This window comes from Pseudopodoces humilis, chromosome 8 (assembly GCF_049639895.1).
Source record: "Pseudopodoces humilis isolate 2021_Gansu_Grassland_sample_001 chromosome 8, ASM4963989v1, whole genome shotgun sequence".
Lineage (NCBI taxonomy): Eukaryota > Metazoa > Chordata > Aves > Passeriformes > Paridae > Pseudopodoces > Pseudopodoces humilis.
Window position 1 is genome coordinate 30,963,134 of NC_142207.1, and position 22,025 is coordinate 30,985,158.

The 22,025-nt window shown below is 38.9% G+C and overlaps 1 protein-coding gene across 7 annotated transcripts in view; it reads right to left on the bottom strand.

The window, feature by feature from the left end:
* GULP1 (GULP PTB domain containing engulfment adaptor 1) overlaps positions 1-22,025 on the bottom strand; it is a 185,977-nt gene that overhangs the window by 43,033 nt on the left and 120,919 nt on the right. For 5 of the 7 annotated variants that reach the window (XM_014259064.2, XM_088058488.1, XM_088058489.1 and 2 more), the window contains 3 exons: positions 15,311-15,535; positions 12,370-12,508; positions 5,649-5,743 (listed from right to left, as the gene is read on the bottom strand). In XM_014259064.2, coding sequence (XP_014114539.1) covers positions 5,649-5,743; positions 12,370-12,508; positions 15,311-15,535 — 459 coding nt within the window. The remainder of the gene's footprint in view (positions 1-5,648; positions 5,744-12,369; positions 12,509-15,310; positions 15,536-22,025) is intronic. The other 2 variants (XM_088058491.1, XM_014259065.2) reach the window with 1 other exon arrangement.

A 22,025-nucleotide genomic window follows, 5' to 3' on the forward strand; every position in this document is an offset into this window, starting at 1 on the left:
CCTGTTACATTTTAAACCCTGCAGTTACAGTGTGCCTAGGATGTTCAACTTCTGAAGTATCTCAAGGCTCCTTCCAGTTTTGAGCTTGTAAAGGGATACAGCAACAAAGGATTGCTGTTGGTGCTTCAAGCTGAGGATGCTCAATGAGCTCCAGCAGCAGAACATCACCAACAACTGGTTTGACAAGAACAGAGACCTTCATCCTGAGCCAGCCAGAGCCTTCACTGAACATCCATCCCATTCCTGTCCTGCCCACTCTTATTTTTATCTTATTTTTACAGTGCTTAACTTTTCCCTTTTCCCTTTGCCCTTTTCCCAGCAAGTGAAGAGTAAATCAGATGATGCATTTTGGAAGTACGCTCATCTCACTGCTCTTATGTTGAGCATGTCAAGTTTTTTCCCACACAAACTGATATTTTGTCACTTAGCACTTTGCTTGTGTTTGCTATGACTTGACTTAGAACCATTTCCACTTTCTTGAAGAACTGTGGCCTCCTTGACCTTTCCTTCTGCAGCTTCATTCCAGCCACTTCCCCTCACCTCTGTTTAGTCCTTCTCAAACTGTGGTATTTTGCATTTAAAACAATTACATTTCCACACATTTGCAATGTGATCAGTGTTAATCCGCTCACAGATTGCTGCTCTTTATGGACCATAATTATTAGAAAGCCTTTTTAACTTTGTTACCAAAATGAATTATTGCCTATCCTAAAAGAAATCAGTGCTGTGGTTGCCAGGTGCTGTTACCAGCTGCACTCCTGAGAGCAATGGCTCATGCACATTCTGTAAAAGGGACAAGGCATTTCATGGTCACTTCTGAGCCACACCAAACCCACAACCATCAATATCAGATTCTGCAGTTCCAAGCAGGCTCAAACTTCCATGACAACCACAAGGCCAAAAGGCCCAACAGCATAGAGAGAACATCAAAGCAATCCAGGTGTCCAGCTAGGCATTACTTTCATTAAAGGAATGTAAAATCTAGATTTTTTTTCCTCTTGGATATTTAAGCAGAGGACATGAAGTCCACAGGAGTATAAACAGAGGAATTGTTTTGTCTAAATCAATATTCCTAAAAATTAATTGCAGTCCTCAAAAGGGAAAAAATTAATCAGAATATCTCCATCCAGAAGACTTCCTGGCAAAGTGATTGCAATTTCCAAAGATGAGGAAGGCACAGATTTCAGATTTCCCACAGCCGTCACTATTCCTAACCCTTCAGGTTCAGCAACATAACTCCAAATTCTTAGTTAATTTTTGGAATCTCCAAAACTATACTTTGGCAAACACATAATTAAAAAATCAAATCCAATCAGCTGCAATCAAGTAAGTACAGGAGGGCTGTAGGAGTAGATTCTCCTTTCCATGCAGAGCAGAACTGTTGCTGATGCAGGCAATTGTTCTCACAGTGGTGCAGAACACTGAGTGCCACATGTGCTTTTAGTACTGCAGTTCATATCTACCCTGAGCTGCACAAGGCTCCCCAGTGCTCTCCTTCCCAGGGGAAGCTGCTCTCTGATCATTTCAGAATAGCACACACCAGCTTTTAACTCCACAGCTGTAATAGTAATGAAATCAGTTGCAATGACACAGATTACAAATTATGATTTTTTTTTTCCCCCCTAATAAACTTGACTAATGTGTTAGGCAATTCTTTTTAATGACATATAGAGTCAGCTTCTTGGTAAACATTATAGTTTATATCTATCTATATAGATAAAATACATCACTAATTTTAATATACAGCACTTAAAGTATTTTGCCTTGTGAAATTCAGACCCTTCAGCTTTTAATAATGTGTTTTCTTAGCATAACTCTGCCTGTTCATTAAAACCCAGGTGTGCTATGGCTTCCTGCACTTCAAAGGTTCAGGAAACAGAAACTCTGCATGCATTCAGAAAAATCTCTCTGATTTGCTGATTTTCAGGGAATGCTGAAAAAGGCCACCCCATGGGACTGGCCAGGAGAGGGAACAAGAAGGGTTATGAAGTGTGCATCTCCATTGTGCCTTGCTTTCCTGTGTTCATGTCCTCCTCAAGGAGCTTTTTTACTTTAGAGGTATTTTAACACAAGCACTGAGTGGTTTAGTTACCTATTAAGTAATGGTATTGTACTAAGGGATGTGATTGATGCCTTTAAGAGAGGAGCAAAGCTTGTTTTCACTCAAAACAGCTCAGAAACAATCCCTCTTCCAAAACCAGCCTTTTTTTTTGGTGTCAGGGATAAAAAGATGTGAGCTATTCTGGTTAAAACCAGTAAGCAGTACAGCACAAAGAACTTGCACTTTATCAGGAGATAAATTTGCCAAAGTCAGCCTTATGGCTCAGAAGCTAAATCACTTATCACTTCACAGTGACTTCACTCAATGAGCTTAAGTCAGCACAAACCCAACGAAGCAATGACAAATTTACATATCTCTGAGAACAGTATTTAGAGGGCTGAGCATAACTTATTTCAGATGGAAAGATGTCAGCCTACTGACTGCTTCAGGGCATGCAGGGAGAATGGCTTGCAGCTCCTGGAAGCTTTCTGATATTAACTACCTTAAGATTTTAATAAATTATAGCAACTGCTGCTGGTATGATTCATGATCCAGGGAAACTTCTCCTCACTGCAAGATTTCTGGGAAAGTAGACATTAGTTTTATTAATGTCTGGATACAGTCAAAAAAAGATGAAAATATGTTTCAGCATAAGGGTGCAGGGAAACAGGAGGTTGGACAGTCATCAGAGAGAGGCCTGAGCTGTAAAAGTCACATCTCGGCACATGTTTGAGTTTTAAGCTCTCCAAAAAGATCAGCAGAGATTGGACTGAGAAATGGAATAGAAAGCTTAACTGTGAAATTTGGATCCTTGCTGAAGTTTAAAAATATAAGTGTTCCCCTAGAGGCCAGGGAACTTTATCTGATCTCATGAAGTTCAGAATGCAGGATGCAAAGGAAAAGCACCCACTACTCAAGAGTTTATTCTCCAGTGCCTCTTCTGTGCTGTGCTCTCCTCTCGCACTTTGTTCCCAAATCACCTCCAGCACAAGGCTAGATCAGGACAGCTTTTCTGCACATGGGGTGTATGTGCTGAGGCACCTCACATGTTCCACAAAAGAAACAGGGTAAGAGAGTCTGGACTGGGCTGCTCCCTCCAGGCTGACACAGCTCTGCCTGCCACCCTCACTGCAGGGAGAGCTGGATTCAACAGCCCATGGAGGAAGCTTTTACTTGGAACTATTTGTTAGGTGTCTGCAAAGAACTTACCTTTACAGATTTATTGGAATACATAATTACTGAAACACAGGTTGTACTTCCATAATGCAAAGATGACAGATTCATTCACTTTGCATTTCAGAAAAGAAGAGAGGCTCACATTTCTCTTCCATGTTTCTCATGGATTGGATTTCCAGAGCATGTTACATGTTCTGTGCTCCCACCTTCCTCACAGGCTGTGTCTAACAGCTGTTGAGACTAGCACAGCTGCTTCTGCTCCTTGAAAAGTTTTAAATCATTATGTCCAAACAGAGACTTACTCTCAAATGTGACTGTACTAACACAATCTCTGTACTAAAGGTTTTGCTTAAACCATTTCACTAGTGACAATCTGATAATGACAACTGGAGATTTCACAAGTACACATGGAAAACAAACAGCAGTGAAAACAAAGGCTGAGTATGAGCACCTGGCAAGACAGAGTAAAGAAAACGACCATCAGTGTTCCTAAATTAGAGATTGTAGGCCCCTAAAAATGAAAATGGCTCTGACTCAGAGTACAATAAATAAAACATAAATCCTAAAATTTTTAAACATTATCAAATATACATAAAAATAGAAACACAAGACAAACACATGCACATTTCAACTGTAAATGCTTTAAATACCGTTAGTAAAATATGAAATACCAACCATCGCTGACGCTGTGCACCCAGGAAAGCACAAGAAGATAAAAGAGACATTAGGAAAAACACGTTTCAATCTGTATTTTGCACCAACCATGCAGAAAAATCACTGCACACAGTCTTTGCTTTGGCTCAAGTTAAAATATGGTGTTTTTAATATCCATTCGGGTGTACACTTGTTCTCAGCTGGATCATACATGGCAAGATTTGTGCCTACATAAAGGCCCACTAATTAATTTTTAGTGAATAGCTGATATGCTAGGGAGGAGTGCCTTTGCAACAGGACAAAAGAACACCCTAATGCTTGGAGGTTTTGATTGGTTGTCTCCTTTTTTTTAGATCAAGAGAGTACAAATGATGGGAGATTTTAATTTCATGACTTCAAACATCTTTGATAAAGATATTTACTACTCCACTCCCTGATGTTCTATGAGTTGACAGCACTCTGTAGTGTACTAGCCAAGCAACTCCAAATATTGTCAGAACATTACCTGTAATAGGAACTCAGTATGTGACATTTAAATATTGACATACCATTATTAGTGGTAACCACAGTTGCTATGATTTATTTTTCCCTAAAACAATGGAAATGCTGGTAATATATCAATGGGAGGTGCTGTAAGATTTGGGGTTTGTGTTCAAGGGCTTGGTAACAACATTACAGCATTCACAAATCGCAAACATGATGTTGGAATTGCAAAGAAGGCAGTTTTGGCTTTTAGCTGCTCTTTGAAATTATATGGGGGACCAAGAAGCTAAATTTCTTGCTACACTGTGAGTAGAGTTTGTCAGTGGAACCATGCTGAACTGACATGGAAAAGAAAATGTACTCAGGAAAATGAAATGGTATTTAAATCTTTTTAAAGCCATATTTAAAAGCCTCTGCTGCTATCTAGGCAGGAGAGAAGGAGCCCGAGAGCAAATGCTCTTGGACTTTGTGGGCTCCTAAGAGACAAGTGGGCTGGAAACCCTGGGAATGCTTTCTGCTGAGGAGCCAGGATCCTAGAAATTCAAGTTTCCATTGTTTCCAGCCTTTTCTTTTGCTGGCAGGCTGCTTACAAAACAGTAGAGATAAGCAAGCTGGCAAGGAACTAGAAGTTTTGCAAGTCTGACGGCAGAGCATCATTTGTTCCAAAACTTGAGGACTTTCTCCTAGAATCGTTTCACAATTGGGTCAATAACTGAATGGACAATGTTGAGTGTTTCAGAATCAACAAACATTTTCTAATAAAACCACAACAGTTCAGAATTCTTGAATCAATTCTCAAGAGTTGAATTGCCCCAGGGCTCCAGAGAGTTGTTTTTAAAGGCAACAGAAAATTGCCATGGCCCCAGAAGCACCTAAGTCTGCCTGATGCTGTGAGACACCAAAGTGATGCCACTGAGGGAAAGAGGAGGGTACAATGGGATGGTGGAGATTGCTGCAGCTCAAGATCAAGGGATCTGGAGGGCTCTTGGCTCAGCTCTTTTTTTCAGCTCTCTCAGCCCCTTCCCAGGCAATGATTCCCAAGCCATTTTGGTTACACTGCTGAGAAACCCTTCATTAGTGTAGCCAACTATTGTATTGCATTGGTACCAGGTGGGGCTCTGGAGGCAAACCCAAACTCCAGCTCAGAGATCAGAGATAGACTTACAAAAGGAATGAAATAGGAGTTTGTCTGTGCATTAGTGAGTGCATTGTGGAACACGTTTCCAGAACGTGGTAAGGCTTTATTTCAAGAAAAGGCATGCAGCCACCTAAACCCACGTAAGTCAGTAGTTACCTGCATCTCATCTAGTTTGGACTGAATGTCTGGAGGGAAATCTCCTGCTCCACAGCTAAAAGGGTCAAAAGGTTCTGCTCCAAAAAGGTCTCTCTCTGCAACAACAGAAAAGTGAGTCACTGGGAGAACAGATATGGGCTACAACAGCGTTCTGAAAAAGCCACCTTACATCTCCTGAGCTGAGTAACAGCACCACCAGATACACCACTCATGAACCACAACTTTTAACATCCCAGTTTGAAAGCCAACTCTTGGGCAGTCTTCCAGACTTCAGTACTGAAATATTTTTCCAAGAACACCAATGAACTTCTGTTTAAGCCTCTCTTTGTCTTCCTTTGATGCTTGTGCCTTCTAGAGATCCAATGAGAAGTTGCTGCTATTTGAAGAGGACATCATACACTGATGGGTGCTCTGGAGTCTGTGTGCACAAGGAGTTTCAAAAATGAAGAGGAAGCAACTGGACATGAGCTGCCAAATTTCATCTCCACATTATGTCAACAACAAATTACCAGCCCACTAATCTCCATGCCCCCCGTCTGCAATTCCTCAGGTTAAGGATGTTTTTTTGAGATAAGCAAATACTCAGGCAAGGCAAGGCCTTTGATACAATTCCTCAATGAACAACTAGCAGTAATTAAAACTAAAAACCATGTGAGTTTTAAAATCTTGGATAAGACCATAAAATAAAAACAAAAAACCAGGACCATGAATTGCCAGTTACGCTAAAATGTCACTAAATTTGGGTGCATAAATAGGATGATTGCAAATTTCCCTTTCTCAATACCAAAAGTTTCTCAGTTTTTCTTAACTGCAGCATGCATTCCAGAGGTCAAAGGGAGGGGGATGTTTCTTTTTTCATCTGGGCAAGAAGAAACACCTCCAATACAATTAGGTTCTTTTTTCATATTAGACCAGTACAGTTCTTTATATCTGCCTGCACAAATACTTTGTTTTTTTCAGGCTTTGCGGTTTTTTTCCCTCCTTCTTAGTAATGTATTTTTCTTTCCTATTGTTAAAGGTTCCAACTCTATACACTTTTCCCATCTTACACTGGATTAAACTACAGCAGTTAAAAAAAGAATTTTGCTAACCCAACCCAACTCCACTGACTGCAGAATTTAAATAATCAAGTTTCTACAGTCTTGTCATTGGTGGAGAAAAAACCAGAACCATTAGGGGGTATCCTCTCTCCTAACTTCCATGGCTGCCTAGCAAGAAACCTGACAAGCATTCTACCTGCCTCAAAACAATTTGAGCTTTAGAGCATGACAATAAGGGGGGGCAATAACCCTGAAGTGATTGGACAGTTAAGCACAAAATTCACCCTGAACACCTGAGGTCTGGGTGACAATTAACTGCTGGACCCAACCTTTCCCCATCGCAGTGTTCCCAGTCCCATTATCCTTGGAGCATCACTTGCCTACAGCTGCACAGATGGTTTGGTTTTGGCATCCTCAGAGGCAGAATTTTACACCTGTGTTCTCCAGGCTCTTCAACAGTTATTGCATGTATCAGTCTGTCAGGGCTTTGCCCTTATCAATTAGGTGTTATCAGGCTGCACACCAGGCATTTTAAATAACTGGCAACTACCATCATTTGCTCCCATGATAAAGTACAGAAATTCCCATCACAAAGTACAGAAACTTGAGTAGAATTTGATTGATTACATATTTCAAAAACTGTGACTAAACAGCTACAAACTGTCACATGGGACCAGGAGATGGCTTGGAAAAGAGAGTCTTATTCCAAGAGCCCACTTGAGCCAAGAAGAAATCCAGTCTTTCCTGGCAAAGGCAGACCACCTGCGTGCAAGAGAGACTTCAACCCGGATAATCTAATGTAAAAATTAGGTTCTTCCTCATCCTTTGCCTCTTTCACAGCCAAAATGGGTCTGCTCCAGTATAACCAGTGTCCTGAAATGCTCTGATGCTCCTAGCAAATAACCTTCAGATGTGTAGCAGCTTTGACTTGCAATCTAAGCTCTACTGGGCAAAAATTGATTCTACTTTGTAACCCTCAACCGTCTATGGTTCTTTATGTAGGTCCATTTTCTTTCTTTTTACCTTTAAAAGGAGCTGACAGCTTTCTCTATGGTCTGACAATTGAAAGCAGACAGTTCCAACACCAAGGCTCAGCAAACATTCTATGAATGTATTTAGGAAAAAAATGAAGGACAAAACTCCTGTGTTTAATTTGTACCGAATTATGTCTTATGACTATTTTTAAAAGCAAATATTTTGTACACTATTGTGGCTACTATCTCATTCATGCCTTGTTATTGGGCTTTTATTAATGAAAGCACTTTTGAGCTCATTAGCAGGAGAACAACAGAAGTTTTAACTCCTTTAATGTCACTTCTTCCTTTAATGTGAAAGAGTTTTGAATTTATACTGTATACAAGGCAGAATTTAAAACCAATCAGTGTGATTTGTTCCAAGTGACAACAACTTGTTTACAAGCCTAGTAAACCCTGCACAGAATCATATTCAAACTAGAGAAGCATCACCTAGGTGGATTTCTGTGGAAAGCTATTACTTGGGGAACTATCTCTATCCTAACTTGCTATCCATTTCAGCTGAACAAATCCACAGAACAACTGCTTTTCTGCATTTGAAGTTTGAGTGTTATAAGACAGACTTCACTGCTAAGAGTCAGGGAGGGATAAAGTTCCATGGAATATTTTCAATAGCACGGTCAGTATTTGCCTTGGGAACAAAAGCTGAAGAACATGTGTAAAATGGAGAAATATGAAGATTTCATCCCTGCAGAGCTGCACTATTGCATGGGATATCCGTGAGCTTATCCACCAGTGCTCACCCCACTCATGATGGAGGGGGGGCTCCTTTTTAGCAGAAATGGGATAAAGTGGTAACTTTTTATTTCAGGCCAGAGTATTTGCATGAAAATTAGCTCTAACCAGAATATCTTGCCTGGTACACTCCCCCAAATTACTGTAGCATAGACAGGCATTTCTTTCTCTATCAATAGACAGCAACCAGGAAGCCTTTGAAAATGACCCTTTCAAATGGTACAAATAATTTCCTCTCCCTTTCTCATTCCTTTCTGAATGGAAATAAATTCACAGGCTGTAAAATTGACCCACAAATTCAAAAGCCATGAAATGTTGATGTTTTAGATCCTCAGCTCAAACCACAGAATAACATGAACAAGTAATAAATTCTGGGACCTGACATTCAGGAGAACATACACATAATACTGGAGAATAGCGACCTGCAGTCTATGATCAATTCAAAATTAGCAATTACTAAGCAAAAATACAAATATTTGGCTTTTCTGTTGCACTTGACATCCCAATGTCTACCTTAGCTCTCATCCAGGCACACAGCTATGCTGATATACACTTTGCCCAGATGGAGCAGCTGTGATGACAAAAATGAATCACACTGAGAGACAAGCACACGAAGAAATATTTGGAATAAACTGAGAGGGAAATCCAGGAAGCCTTTCCTTTAGCTGCAGGCTACTCCATATTTTTTTCTTTGGAAGTAAATACAGCCATTATTCTGATAAAATACTCTTAAATATCTGTAGAAAAAGAGCACCTTGGAGCAGATTTGTGACCTTGTGACCTTGGATTTTTCATAATGTATTTGAGTGAAATAAATATTGAACAACTCAATAAAGAATATTCCTCTGCAGTTCTTTTCTGAGATATGAAAATAATGCTGTGCCAACAAGAAACATAAGTTAATTCTTCCTTTAATTAAATTAATAATTTAATTCTGATCATTCAGATAACTTACAAGAACATATAGCAATGCCTTACTCCATGAGGAAGAAGCAGCATGCAATCTCTAGCATTGCAGTTTTGGTTGCATTTCACTATGCTGCAATTATTACCTAAAGAGTCAAGTGTGCATTTGTCCAATGTGCAACCTCCTGCAAGAAAAATTATGCCATTTTCTCCTTTGAATAGGTAAACCCCATTTATTTGCTATTGCTGATACAGCCAGTAGTGAGAAGACATTTACTGAGTAATCCTGTTGGAACACTGCTGAATACAAACTCAAAATCTCAAGATTTAATTAATTTCTTAAAGCTTAAATGCCTTGGAAATAGCTGTCTTTCAAAAAAAAAAAACCAAAAAAACCAAAAAATACCCCAAACAACAACAACAAAACAACACAACAACCAAAAAACCCAAGCAGTCACTGTTGCTCTCCTCTAGTATTAAAAAGCTGGGTTTCTTAATCCACATGCCATGAGCTTGGCAAAGCCAGAGATACCATTTATCATCCCCAAATTATTTTCTCTGGCAAATTACCACAGGAAGAACTGGTAAGCAAAATTCTAACTCTGGGCACTTCTCTTTATGGGAAGCTGAACTGTCATCCTGGTGCCAGTAATTACCCATGGAACTCAGTCCTGGAGGAATGCAAAGTGCTTGGTATTGTTGCAGGTTTCCTACAAGTCTCCATGCCTTTCTGGGGCACTGTTATTTTTGGCTGGTTTCTCAAACTGCCCAGTGGACAATTAAGATGAACTTTGGCTTTTAAAAGCACATTTTGCTTGAGCAGCACAAGATCCCTGGGTAACAAGCCCCACTTAGCCAAAAAGGAATAAATGAGGTGATACTAACAAATATATGGTAAACCCTCATCTTTCTTCTCTACTACTGAATATCAGAAAGATAAAAGTTACAAAATTACAAAATCCAACAAAATCACACTGTAATTTCACCAAACCATCTCTGCTTGAGTGCAGTGAAAAAGAAAGTAGAGATAGGAACAGGAAAAGATGATCTCAGAAAATGGAGACTCCAAACTTTGGCTGCTCTTGGTTGCCAGCTGTCTGACTTGTACTGGAGAAAGAAATGCCAGCTTGCTGGTACTGACAGCAGTAACACCACAAAGCAATGCATTATTGCCCATTGTTACAGTAATGGGACATTGCACAGCCTTATGGCAGCTGAACTTTCTCATCTGGGACAGTAAAGTCCTTCTCTGATGATAAAATATTCCTCTCCTGTTTCAATGACTCTCTGAAATATACCAAAAAGCATTAATAGCTGAAGAACACAGTAATTTTTAACACAGAAAGTACCACAACACAGACTGAAAGAGCAGGGATCACAAGTACAAAGAACATGATGGGCTTTGTAATCGCTCCCTGAAGTGGCATCTCTGAACAGCATCATCTCAACTGAAGGCAAATCAGTGAAGTGCAAAAGCAGTAACAACTTAAAAAAATAAATATCACTGTTAATAACCAACTCTTTTTTTTTTTTTTTAATATTACAAAACCCACTGCCTGAACAATTACAAATCCCATATAGCTGGAATTTTCAAGATCCCTCAAGACTGAGTGCTAACTCCCACAAGATTTCTATTCAACTGAGCCACAATCTCAATGGAACTGAGGTAGGACAATAGGTAAAAAATAAAATCTTGACCTATAATTCAATTCAAGTTGCCATTCTTGAAGCTGTATATGCATATTTAGACCTATTTTATGGCATTCCTGTAGTTTCAGAGAAGCAATCTTTCAATTATTTATTACAAAGCCATAAAATCTCTCAATAGAGCAGTTCTATTCTAATATTCTATTAGAATATTTTAAATTATATAAAAATAATTAATACTGACTATACTTGATAGATGTAAAATTCTGTTAGTATACCTTTTGAGATTCCCACAGAAATTCATTAATTATTCAAAAATATTCTCTTTTAAAAAACCAGGGTTCTTTATTGAATTAGAGTCTCAACATTTACTTTCTCTTTAGAAGGTGACAGACATTCTGAGCAATGGAACCAACCAGTGCATCAGACGTGGGCTTGGGGAGGGAAGACTTTCACTGATTTAAGTTATAAAATGCATTTTTTGTGCACAGCTCCCATTCATAGCAGAAAATTCTACATCCTTAGAGGCATGCCCTGAAACAGCACAATCTCCTCAAATGCATTCCATGTGGTGGCAGGCAGTAACGTTAATGTCCCTTATCCACTCTAAATTAGACATCAGGAACAGAAGATGCAAACACAGACTGGTATTTCCACAACCTCTAACATCACTTGTGCATGCCCAAATCTCCTCTCCCTCAAGGGACTTCCAAAGCTTTTAAAAAGACTTTCTGGACTCCAAAAAGATCTCTAATGAAGTCAAGAACCTTACCCTATATTCATTCAAGCCTTTGCAAAATAAAATTGCTGTTGTTAACAACCTTTTGAAGACCTTTCAGGAGTGGTTGACAGATCTGGAGAGGTTCATCAACGATAGATAAACAAAGTTGTGCATGATATGAAAAGCAGTATTGAAAACAGCATTCTAAGTCTCCTTGAGGGGTTTCTTTGGCTCTCCCTTGAGCATCACCATCACCATACTTACTCCACCTGCTGCCTTCCCCAGAAATGCAGGCTCTAGGTGCTAGAACCGTAGGCTTGACAAGGAAAGAACTAACAGGAAGGGAAAGTACTCCTTGAAGTACAGAAAAGAGACTGTAAAAGAAAAGCCAAGTTAAAATCCCCAACCCAACTCCTTCCAAGTGTATATGTCATAGTTTCACAGTAAGTTTGTTTATAATGCAACTTGGCAGCAACATCAAGGACTTTGGGAAGATGGTATAAAGATGAAACGGCATTAGTGAATGTGATTTACCAAAACTGTATTTGGCTTTTCATGCAAAACGTACGTAAAACTTTAAAGATGCTTTATTAAAAAATAATGTAAGCAAAAAGTAGGTCAGTTGTTACAAAACTTACTGATCTCTGTAGATCTACTGGGTACTGGAGGAGGCTGTGTACCATTGCGAGTAGGTGTTGATGACTGAGGGGATATGGGAGAAAAGGGAACCATATCAAAGATGTCAGTGGAGGGTGATTTAGGTGTCACACTGCCTGCCTACAATAAGGACAATAAATATTAGGGCAATGTTTCACATGAAAAAGATCACAATACTGAATTCTTCAGCATGCAGATAAGAGTCACATTTTGAAAATAAAGTTAAAAACAACCATCAGCATGCAAACCCCAGCTCCTGACACCAAGCAAATGGCATTTGCAGTACAGACTCTGACACATGCTAACATAACCCAGTACAAAAGCAGCAAAATTGTAATTTTTCACTTTTCAGTCAAAAATGTATCACAGTTACACCTGAGAAAGCTGTGACAAGCAGTTCTCTCTTGCAAAGGTATGAGCACAGACACCTTCATGAGACCCAGCTGAGGTAATATGGCACCAACAATGTGCTCTGCTCTGGAGAGCACAGAACCAAGTTAAAAGATACAATCCCAGGATTTTTGGTTTACTAATTCTTCTTTACATGATCTCTTATTTGGCAGCTTAGAGAAACTGGTATGATCAAAGCTTTAAATGGGTTTTTCCATAAGTAATAATCTAGACGTGATATACTGAATATTAATATCCAAAATAAACCTGTTGTCCTTGAAGGTAAAACTGAAGAGATTTCATTGAGAAGACCCAGGAATTTGGAAGGGTTCAAAAAAATACTGGGCAAGCAAGAAACCCCAAAACCACCAATTACTACAGTTCTACAATCATATTTGGTTTTGAATGGTTCATTCCTCCTGCCACCAGTCCACTACTCGAGGGCACAAGCGAGGCACAGTCAAGTTAAAATATACTGAACACTAAAGACAGAGGATGAAATAGATTAAAACTGAGACTGAAGAGCTGAAGGCAAAACTAGTTTGCGTGTTCATGTTATTGCTGAGACAATACAGAAAGCCCCCCACCCTGTGTATTAGAAAGGCTTGCCAGGCACAGCAAAAGCCTGCAGCTTTGAAAGAAGAATCAGTTTGCCCAAACTATCCACACAGAAATTTTGAAGCACCAGTTAAATTAGTCATATGGACCATTTTATTCAGAATACACAAATATGATAACCTGGCAAGCAGGTAGTCCTTAGCACTGCTTGTCCATGAGAATCTCAAGGGTAAACCCTTAGCTTGGAATGCTGCTTTCTTCAGAGCCTGTGCTGCAGACCTGCAGCTGCCCTGGGACAGCTCATGTCACAGATTCCTAAGCCTATAGGAAGCCCTGAACCACCCCCATTTCTCTATGGAGGCTCTCTGCAGTGGCTGCTGAGAAGCAATATTGATCCACAGCTTTCCTCTGAATGCACTGTTAAAAGAGGAAAAAACACAAGGCTCTCAAGTCCTACATTTCCTATTTCTTGGAGGTTATGTGATTCTTAGGGGTTTTGAAGTCATATTTTAAATTTGGATTAATATTTTAAAATTGGATTAAGAGAGATCTATCACTCTGTTCAGTATCTAAAAGATCCTGGGATGTTTCTTCCCAGATACACAGAAGCATAGCAAATGGAAAAAATCTACATTTAACATGCTGTTTTTATTTTTTCGCCTTTTTAAAAAAATATTCTCTCAGTCATTGCTATTCCCAAGCATGACCATAGATTAATTAACTTCATACAAGAACCAGTTTTCAAGATTTTAACACACCCAGAACTTTCACTGTCCTCAACTTGAGTTACTATTGGAATTTTGAAGATCGTGTGTTGTGAAAAGATTTCAGTGCAGAGTTTAGACACCACAGGCTCCTGTCAGTGTCCATGGACCTTCCATTAACCCTGCAGAGAACCAGGGTAATCTGAGTCTGGCAGATCCCTGGATGTCATCTGCTCCCACTCAAATCAGGGCAATGGATGTGCTGGACCCAAAGTAAACATTATAATAAAGAATCACACTCCTTCCTTCATCCTAAACCTGCTCTGATTCTAGACAGGCTTTTATTGGCATCAGGAAGGTGGGATCAGGTTTAGGGCAGAAATAAATGCTTACATCAACACCCATGGATAATCCTAGAATGTCTTGGAGATCATATGTGCTAATGGAGAATCTTATTATTTGCCAAATGTTTATGGCTAACAACTCTTACATTTAGTTATAAATGTGCCTTTTAGGCAAAAAAAGAAACCCCAAACTTTAGACTAATTTCCCAGTTACATTCCATTTTGTTGAATTCCCTTACTGGCCATTTTGATTCTACTGATATTGTTTAATTAAAACTGTAAGTGAATTAAGAAATGTGTATTTTGAATACATAAGAGCACAAAAAGCATTTATATTTAGTGTACACATGCAGAAAGCCAGGATGGTCGCTAAATAAAGCCAAATATTACTTGCAAATGGAAGAAAACTTGAGAGTATAAGCACATGAATATGAAAAAGCAGGCAATATGCCCATTTCATATTTGAGAATAATTTTCAACCTTCATTTTGCACAGTTTCTATAAAGTATGCTAAAAGTTATTTAACGGTTCATTGCTTTTCTATTAATTCTTAGGGGGAAGAAGCCCTTGAAGTTGGGCCTTTAGAATTGTTTTGAATTGCTATTCTTCATATAAAAAAAAATTAACAAAAGATTGACAGATAACAGAGATCATGAATTAATAGACTAATTTAAACATGTTGGAAAAATAAGAATTTATGTTTTGGGGATTGGAGAGAAAAAGCTCCATAGAAATAAGAGTAATTCTTCACAAATCCCATATTTTGAGAGTACCCCTAGAGAACCTAAGATTCATCTACCCTATCCTTTAGCCACTGTACAAAATGCACATTTTTAATACAAGTTAATACACAACAGAGAACAAAAGGAGGCCAAAAAATAAAAAAAAACCCCAAAACTGAAAAAGCTTTTGCACAGCAAGATTACACGAGGTCTTGGGCAGCTGTATTCACTGGCAGGCTTTGGAAGACCACTTTTTGAGGGTGGTGGTATTAACAATCCAGGTGGTAGTCTAGAGTCAGGAGAACTCCTAGGAGTAAGCGTAATGGAAGAGATATCTAAACAAGGAGGTGAATCCTCATTGTTACACCAGAAAAAAGTAGAGGGTCTTTGAAACATATGTTCATCATTATCACACTTTATGTGCAGCAGCTGAAAAGGAATCACAGAAAGAGAAAACATTTCTGAGGAACAGAACGTGGTAATGTCAGGGAAAGAAGAAAAAAAGAAACACATTTCAAATTTCAAAAATGCTTGTCAGCAACTTGCTGTTCAGTGCTATAGTTACAAGATACAGAACTTGAAAATACTTCAAAACAAAATATTAGAATATGCCACGTTAAGACGCAACCCAGTACCAACTGGAACAAAGACAACTCGATCCTTGATCATGACACCAAATAAAATGAAGTGAGACATCATTCCAATAGTGTGTGTGAGATGCTAAGAAATGTCTAAATCCAACAAGGTACCAGCAATCTCTCACATCTGCACTTGTAAAGTAGCATGGAGGCAAAATCTGGGGAGAAGAATTACTGTGCTGGTTAATGCACTGGTCAGGCTTTTCTCTAACTGAGGAAAAAACTACCATATCCCATCAATGCTGAAAGAACAGCTCATTATTCAACTAAAATCTTGAGAAGACAGATTAATCTTTGGATCTTAACAGAAAGGATTGCACACTTGTGCAGAAGGTTCTTGGCCACAGCCAAGAGTTCCACACGGAGAAGCAGGATTGGCAGCAGGGCTGGAGGTGTCCTGCCCAAATCTCTGTGACTGGCCCAGGCTGAGGCAGTGGCAGATGAGAGCAACAAGAATTCTGAAGCTTGCTTTTGCTCCCTTTGTAGTGTTACACAACGGATATGTCATGATTATTTCATTAGAAGTTTGCATAACTCAGTAGAGCAGGATTCAATCAATTATTTTAAACCATTTTTTTCAGTGTGATGTAGGAAAAACCCCACATTTCAAATCCTTTTAAAATGAGTCTCAGCTTCTTTCTTCACTTTACAGATTAACCTGCATAAGGGTACAGTTGACTAAATGTAGTAGTAATGCCATACTTAAGAATATCAAAAGAATCCACAAAATTCCCTACTCAAAACTTTAAATTCAGCATTAAAGAAAAAAAAAAAAAGATTTTTATCCCAATTTCAAAAATTTCCATACTGGAATTGTGAAATGGAGCATTTGGAATGATAATCAATAAAAAAGAAATAAAAAACCTACAGGAGAGAATTTTGATTATTATTTCAAGAGTATCACCAGACTACAGGTGGAAGAGTTGCAGCGCTACTGTGCATTACTGCCATGGAATCTGTGCTGCTATACATAACTATGGGAAAAAACAGCCCTCAGAATAATAAATGCTCAAAAAGACTAAATAAAGTGTCATTAAGAAAGCCAAATCCTCTCCTGAAATGCAAAACAGCGAAGGATAAGTAGTTTTCCTAAGAAGGCATGGATGTCACATGAAAATGACACAGAAAGCAGCAAAATGCACAAAGGACACCAAACAGCAAAGCCATGGGGATGATGAACATATATCAAATCCAGGCAATGGAAAAATTCAATACAAAAGCAGAATATACAGCCCTGGTCATCTGAGCCCGGAACTGGAGCAGTCACAGGTCTCACCAGTGACACTTAGGACACCACACAACAAACACCGTGCCGAGCTTCTTACAATCGTTTTGGGAATGCACCTGCTCAGGAAATGAATTTTCCCCAGGAATTCTTCATTTGCAGAGCAGCACAGAACCCATCAGGTGCTGGGAGTGCTGCTCTGCATCTCATGCCATGTCCCAGAAGGACCTGTGTGGCTGATGGGCTTCCTGCTCACAGCCCTCTGGTCCAAGGAGCCCACCACAGGGGCAGCAGGGTGAATAGCAGCAGATGCACAAAGTGCAGGGGGAAAAAGGAAGAGACCCTCACTCTAAATAATAAAACCTGAAAGGGTGTGGCTTCTGAAATTTAATACTCCTACACAAAATTATAAAGGAAGAAAATATAGCTAAAATAATGAAATTGTCATGTCATTTAGCAACCGTATTTTTTCTGAGGTTCCCACTCAGACCTGTAGTAATAGTGGCATTGATACAATATGTTCCAATTTGGGCCTCATTCCATTAACATAAGAAAAAAAAAGAAATGATACTTCATGAAATTATCATACTAGTTTAGTGGATTTGGTCTCTTTTATGGTTAGATAGAACTACGTGCCAGCAAAGGATTTATTTTTGACTCTACTGAGAATGGTGCTGAAGATGCACTCTTGTGCTGCATCATACTAGAAAATGTAATGTGACTGATGATTTATTAATCAGGAAATCACTTCAAAATTGTTTCTTTTTACAATTCTCTAGACACTGATTGCAATCTCTGTGTCATAGCCACATAGCAATCACCTAAGTGTGAATTAGAATAAATTAGGAAATGGTTTTGTTCCTCAGAACATTCAAATTGGTAATATACAGAACCACCACAGTGGGTAACTGCAGTAATGTTCCAGGGAATGGGGAGAGACCTTCAATGAAAATTATGCATTTAATAAAAGAACCTGCTCATTTCCTGAGATTTGGGACTACTAAGAACACTCACTAATTCATAAAATATTGTATAAATATTAGCAGTTTCATTAATTAACTGCTACATCTTCAGATCATTTAGTAATTTTTCAGTGACATGAAAAACATAAGCAATTTCAAATTAATTTTATTTAACATCATAAATGTAACAGAATTTTATACCCTAATGAAGAAGTGCTCAAACAACTGAATACAGAATATTATAAACCTAAAAAAGCTAAAGATAGGAAAAAAAGAAACCCAACAAAAATGTGCACTTTCATACTTGGAAATTTTGGTGGAAACAGGAAACAAGTGAGATGCATAAAAACATTCCAAAATGGTTTTTGAAATCTGAATACAGTTCCAACGTCTATCCTGGGGCTTTCCCATGAGTGTGGTCACGGGCAGCTGGCCTATGCTCCTAGGTCACAACAAAACCTTGGAGGAAAGGTCTAATCAATCAGTATCTTTAATGCTCTGCTTAGAACTGGAAGGGTTTTGCACCACCTCCATGTAGGAGCATGGACTCCACGCTTTTTTGTTAACACTTAAGGTGCATGGAAGAACACTGATCCTTCTGGGGCTGCTTCTCCCAATTCCTCTTCCTGCTGCCCTTCAGTTCTGCTTTGCCCACATTTCAGTGTTCTCAGGGAATCCTTCCGGGCAGCACTGGCGATGGAAACAGCAGCAAATGTGACACGATGTGAACCCACTCTGCCAGGGCTGCACTGAGCTCTGGAGGCTGCAGCTACACACAGCAGCAGCATCCAAAGCCTCCCTGTGCTACAAACTGGAGCAGTGTCCCCACAGGCAAACGAGGAGATGAGAATCCAGCAGTCCTCACATAATCAAGACCAAATGCAAAAAAGACCAGCGATTAAAGCATTGCCAAACCACTAAAACAGAAGAGAAGTAAACAACAGATAGACAAGTCACAGAAACTTCAGCAGTGCATGCAAAGGAGTGAGACAAAGGAAACATTCCATGCCAACATTTCCCATGGCACATGGAAGCGCAGCTCCAGAGGCAAACTAAGGAAACTTAGTTTGGGGTTGCATGTCCTCGACAGAGCCACTCAGGACACCAAAAAAAGTGATAGTTCCTGTTGCATAACACTTCTGCACTGGCAAACACAGTCAGCTGAGGGACCAGCTTTTCAAAGTTCTAGGAAGACTGCTCAAAACCATCGACCCAAATGCAGAAAAAATGATCACCAAGCACTTTATTATTTACTGAATGTGCTGAGCAAATGTAAATCTAATTAGCTACAATATCCTGAGAGAAAAAAAACTGATGATTGATAATTTGATGTTCAACTTTCACAATATATTTTATGCAAAAGTATTTCATTATACAATCCACTTTTCTCTCTTTTATTTCCAACTATGATCTCATTGCCTTAATGGCATCTTTTATAGGTTCAGAAAGAAATTTTATTTTTCCCATAGAGTTTATGAACTGACAGAAAAAGCACCTAAATTAGATTGATGTTGATTTGGCCATATGGCTAGATTTAGAGCAGCTACAGAAAAAAATTTCATAGTGTTGCTAATAAGCAAGCAAGGAGAGAATCCTGATGGCAATTGTATCCCTCAAAAGCAGAACTTGATTGCTGTCAATGCTTTTCATCCTTTTACATATTGCAAGAATGCAAAGGGTAGGTAATTGCATTATTCACACATGTATTTTGTACCCATTTCACTGTCAGTGTTATTTTAAAATATGCTCTCAAATAAGCCCTTAGTTGGCCTGCAAAAAAAACTGCAATACAAGCAAGAATCATCAGAAAAGTAGTTTTAGACTGAATTTCCCTTTGTACATTCCAAAGAAACCTTTAACTTGCACTACTTATGGATTGAGAAAAGTCATCACCAATTTTTTTAATTATTACTACTTTTAATTTGCATATGCAAGTGCATGGGGTTTTTTTGCTGCTTTTTTTTTTAATAGAGCAACCGAAGACTCACAATAAACTCCCCAGTAATCCAATTCACTATTATTACTGAAAACATAATTTAATTGAAACAATTAGCTACAGATATTTCAACTGGAAAAATGTTCTCTTTTATGAAATTATAAACTCTAAGTATTTTTGATTCTGTGCTTGAAATGAAGCTTTAAGCTTACAATTCACTGCTTGCATTTTGTTTCTCTTAGACCATGCATGGATTTTTGGATAAGTCATCAATTTGTACATATTTTGATGTGAAGGATCAGCAAATGAAGGTGTTTTTGTATATGTTTTGCAAAGAAAGTGTTCAACACTACCACCCAAGAATTCAATATGTGAGCACAGGGCCAACTCCTTTTAGAGAAGTAAATCTGTCAGCAAAGCCACATATTGCAGTCCAGCCTGGCACATTCACATAGTTTGTGAAACTACAGAAAAAATGTTTTAAAAACATTTTGGAAGTAAGAGAGAATCTGAATTTTAAATCTTGATACTATTACATGGATCCTGAGCAAATGGTTTCATTTCATATTTTGCTACAAACTTATTTTCAGTGACAATGGGAAGTTAGAAAAGTTTCTTTCAAATGACAGCCTGGATGTATCTACTTAGAACTGAAACATGTTGAAAAAATTTTTAATTTTTTTTAATGTGCAGTGAACCAGATGCTTAAAACCTTAAACACACATACTAAGTTATCCATCCAGTTTAAAGATGCTCTCACATTCTATTTTCTTTTGATATTGAAGTGAAAACAGGAAATATAATCTGGTCCTGCTTGTGGGTAAATGATCTGGGAATCAGAAGACTGAGCTGTCAGAAAGAGAATAATTGGCTTGCTTTAAAGAAAAAAAAGAAAACCAAAAAACCCTCCCAAACCACACAAACAAACAACAAGGGTCAGTGATATAATACAAAAAAAAAACCTGCTGCACTTCAAATTTCCCAAAGAGTTTTCTCCCGTCTTTATTTCATTAAAAACTAATGGGAAGACTAATGTGTCTAGAATGATTAAAGAAACGAAAATCAATGCACCTCAGAAGCAGGAATAAAGAAATTATATAGACTGGCACTGCATGCAAATGGTACCATGGCTTCCCAGTTACTGCCAGGTGGGAAAGGCATTCTGTGCTGGAATCTTAACATATAAATCCTGACAGTGATAATGACTGTGTGTCACACTGCAGGTGCAATAAATTCTAAAAGCCCCTGTCTCCTCTCCTGGGGATGGAAAACAGCCTCCCACTGCCAGCCTGACACTCTGCCTGCTTAGACCCCCCTGGCTTCACTGGGATGGGCTCTGAGGGAGGAGAGGACACAGCCCAGAGTGATGTCAATGCTCCTGTTGTTTGTGCACTGCCAGCACAGGCTCCTGCACACCCCCTGCTCTGGGAAGGAGAGGAAAAAACTCTTCAAAACTGTTGAAACTGTTCAATCAGTTGCTGCTGGGGCTGCTGCAGTCCTACATCAGCTGCTGACTGCAGGGACAGCTGTGGCCATGCACTGATCACAACAGCAAGGGCTCAGCCAACAGCCTGTACGGCAGGGAAGCCACCTGAGCTCACCTGCAAACGCTGAGAGGGCACAAACAGCATGCAAACAAACAAATACAAAAAGGAAAGCACAAGGTATGGAAATCCAAGGTACTGGTTAAGCACAAACAACAACAAAGAAGCAACTTTTAAGCATCTGTAGCTGGCTTCTGAAATTGAATATTTCTTTACAAACTGCTGTGATGCCCGTTAAAGGCACATGTTCTCTTATCACATTAGGTGTCAAGGATCAAGGCTTAAACTTTCCATTGACCACTGAACAATCCCTTGCCTACATCTCAGCAGAGGAGCTGGACTGCCAGATAAGGAGCTCCAGCCGTAAAAGACTGAAAAAGATATAAATTAATCAGAATTCTTATTATATTTTAGAAAATCTTATGGAATCTCTGCATAATTCAACAGTGTGATATGAAAAATGCAAGAAAACTTAAAACTTATAGTTCAATAAATCTGTTCTAAATCACAAGAGCTATTATCTTACGTCCACAGCATATAATACCAGGACTATCTGCATGGAAGGAAGCTTTCCTCCATCCACCCAAAAGTGCTTAGAAAGGGGCTTCAAACAA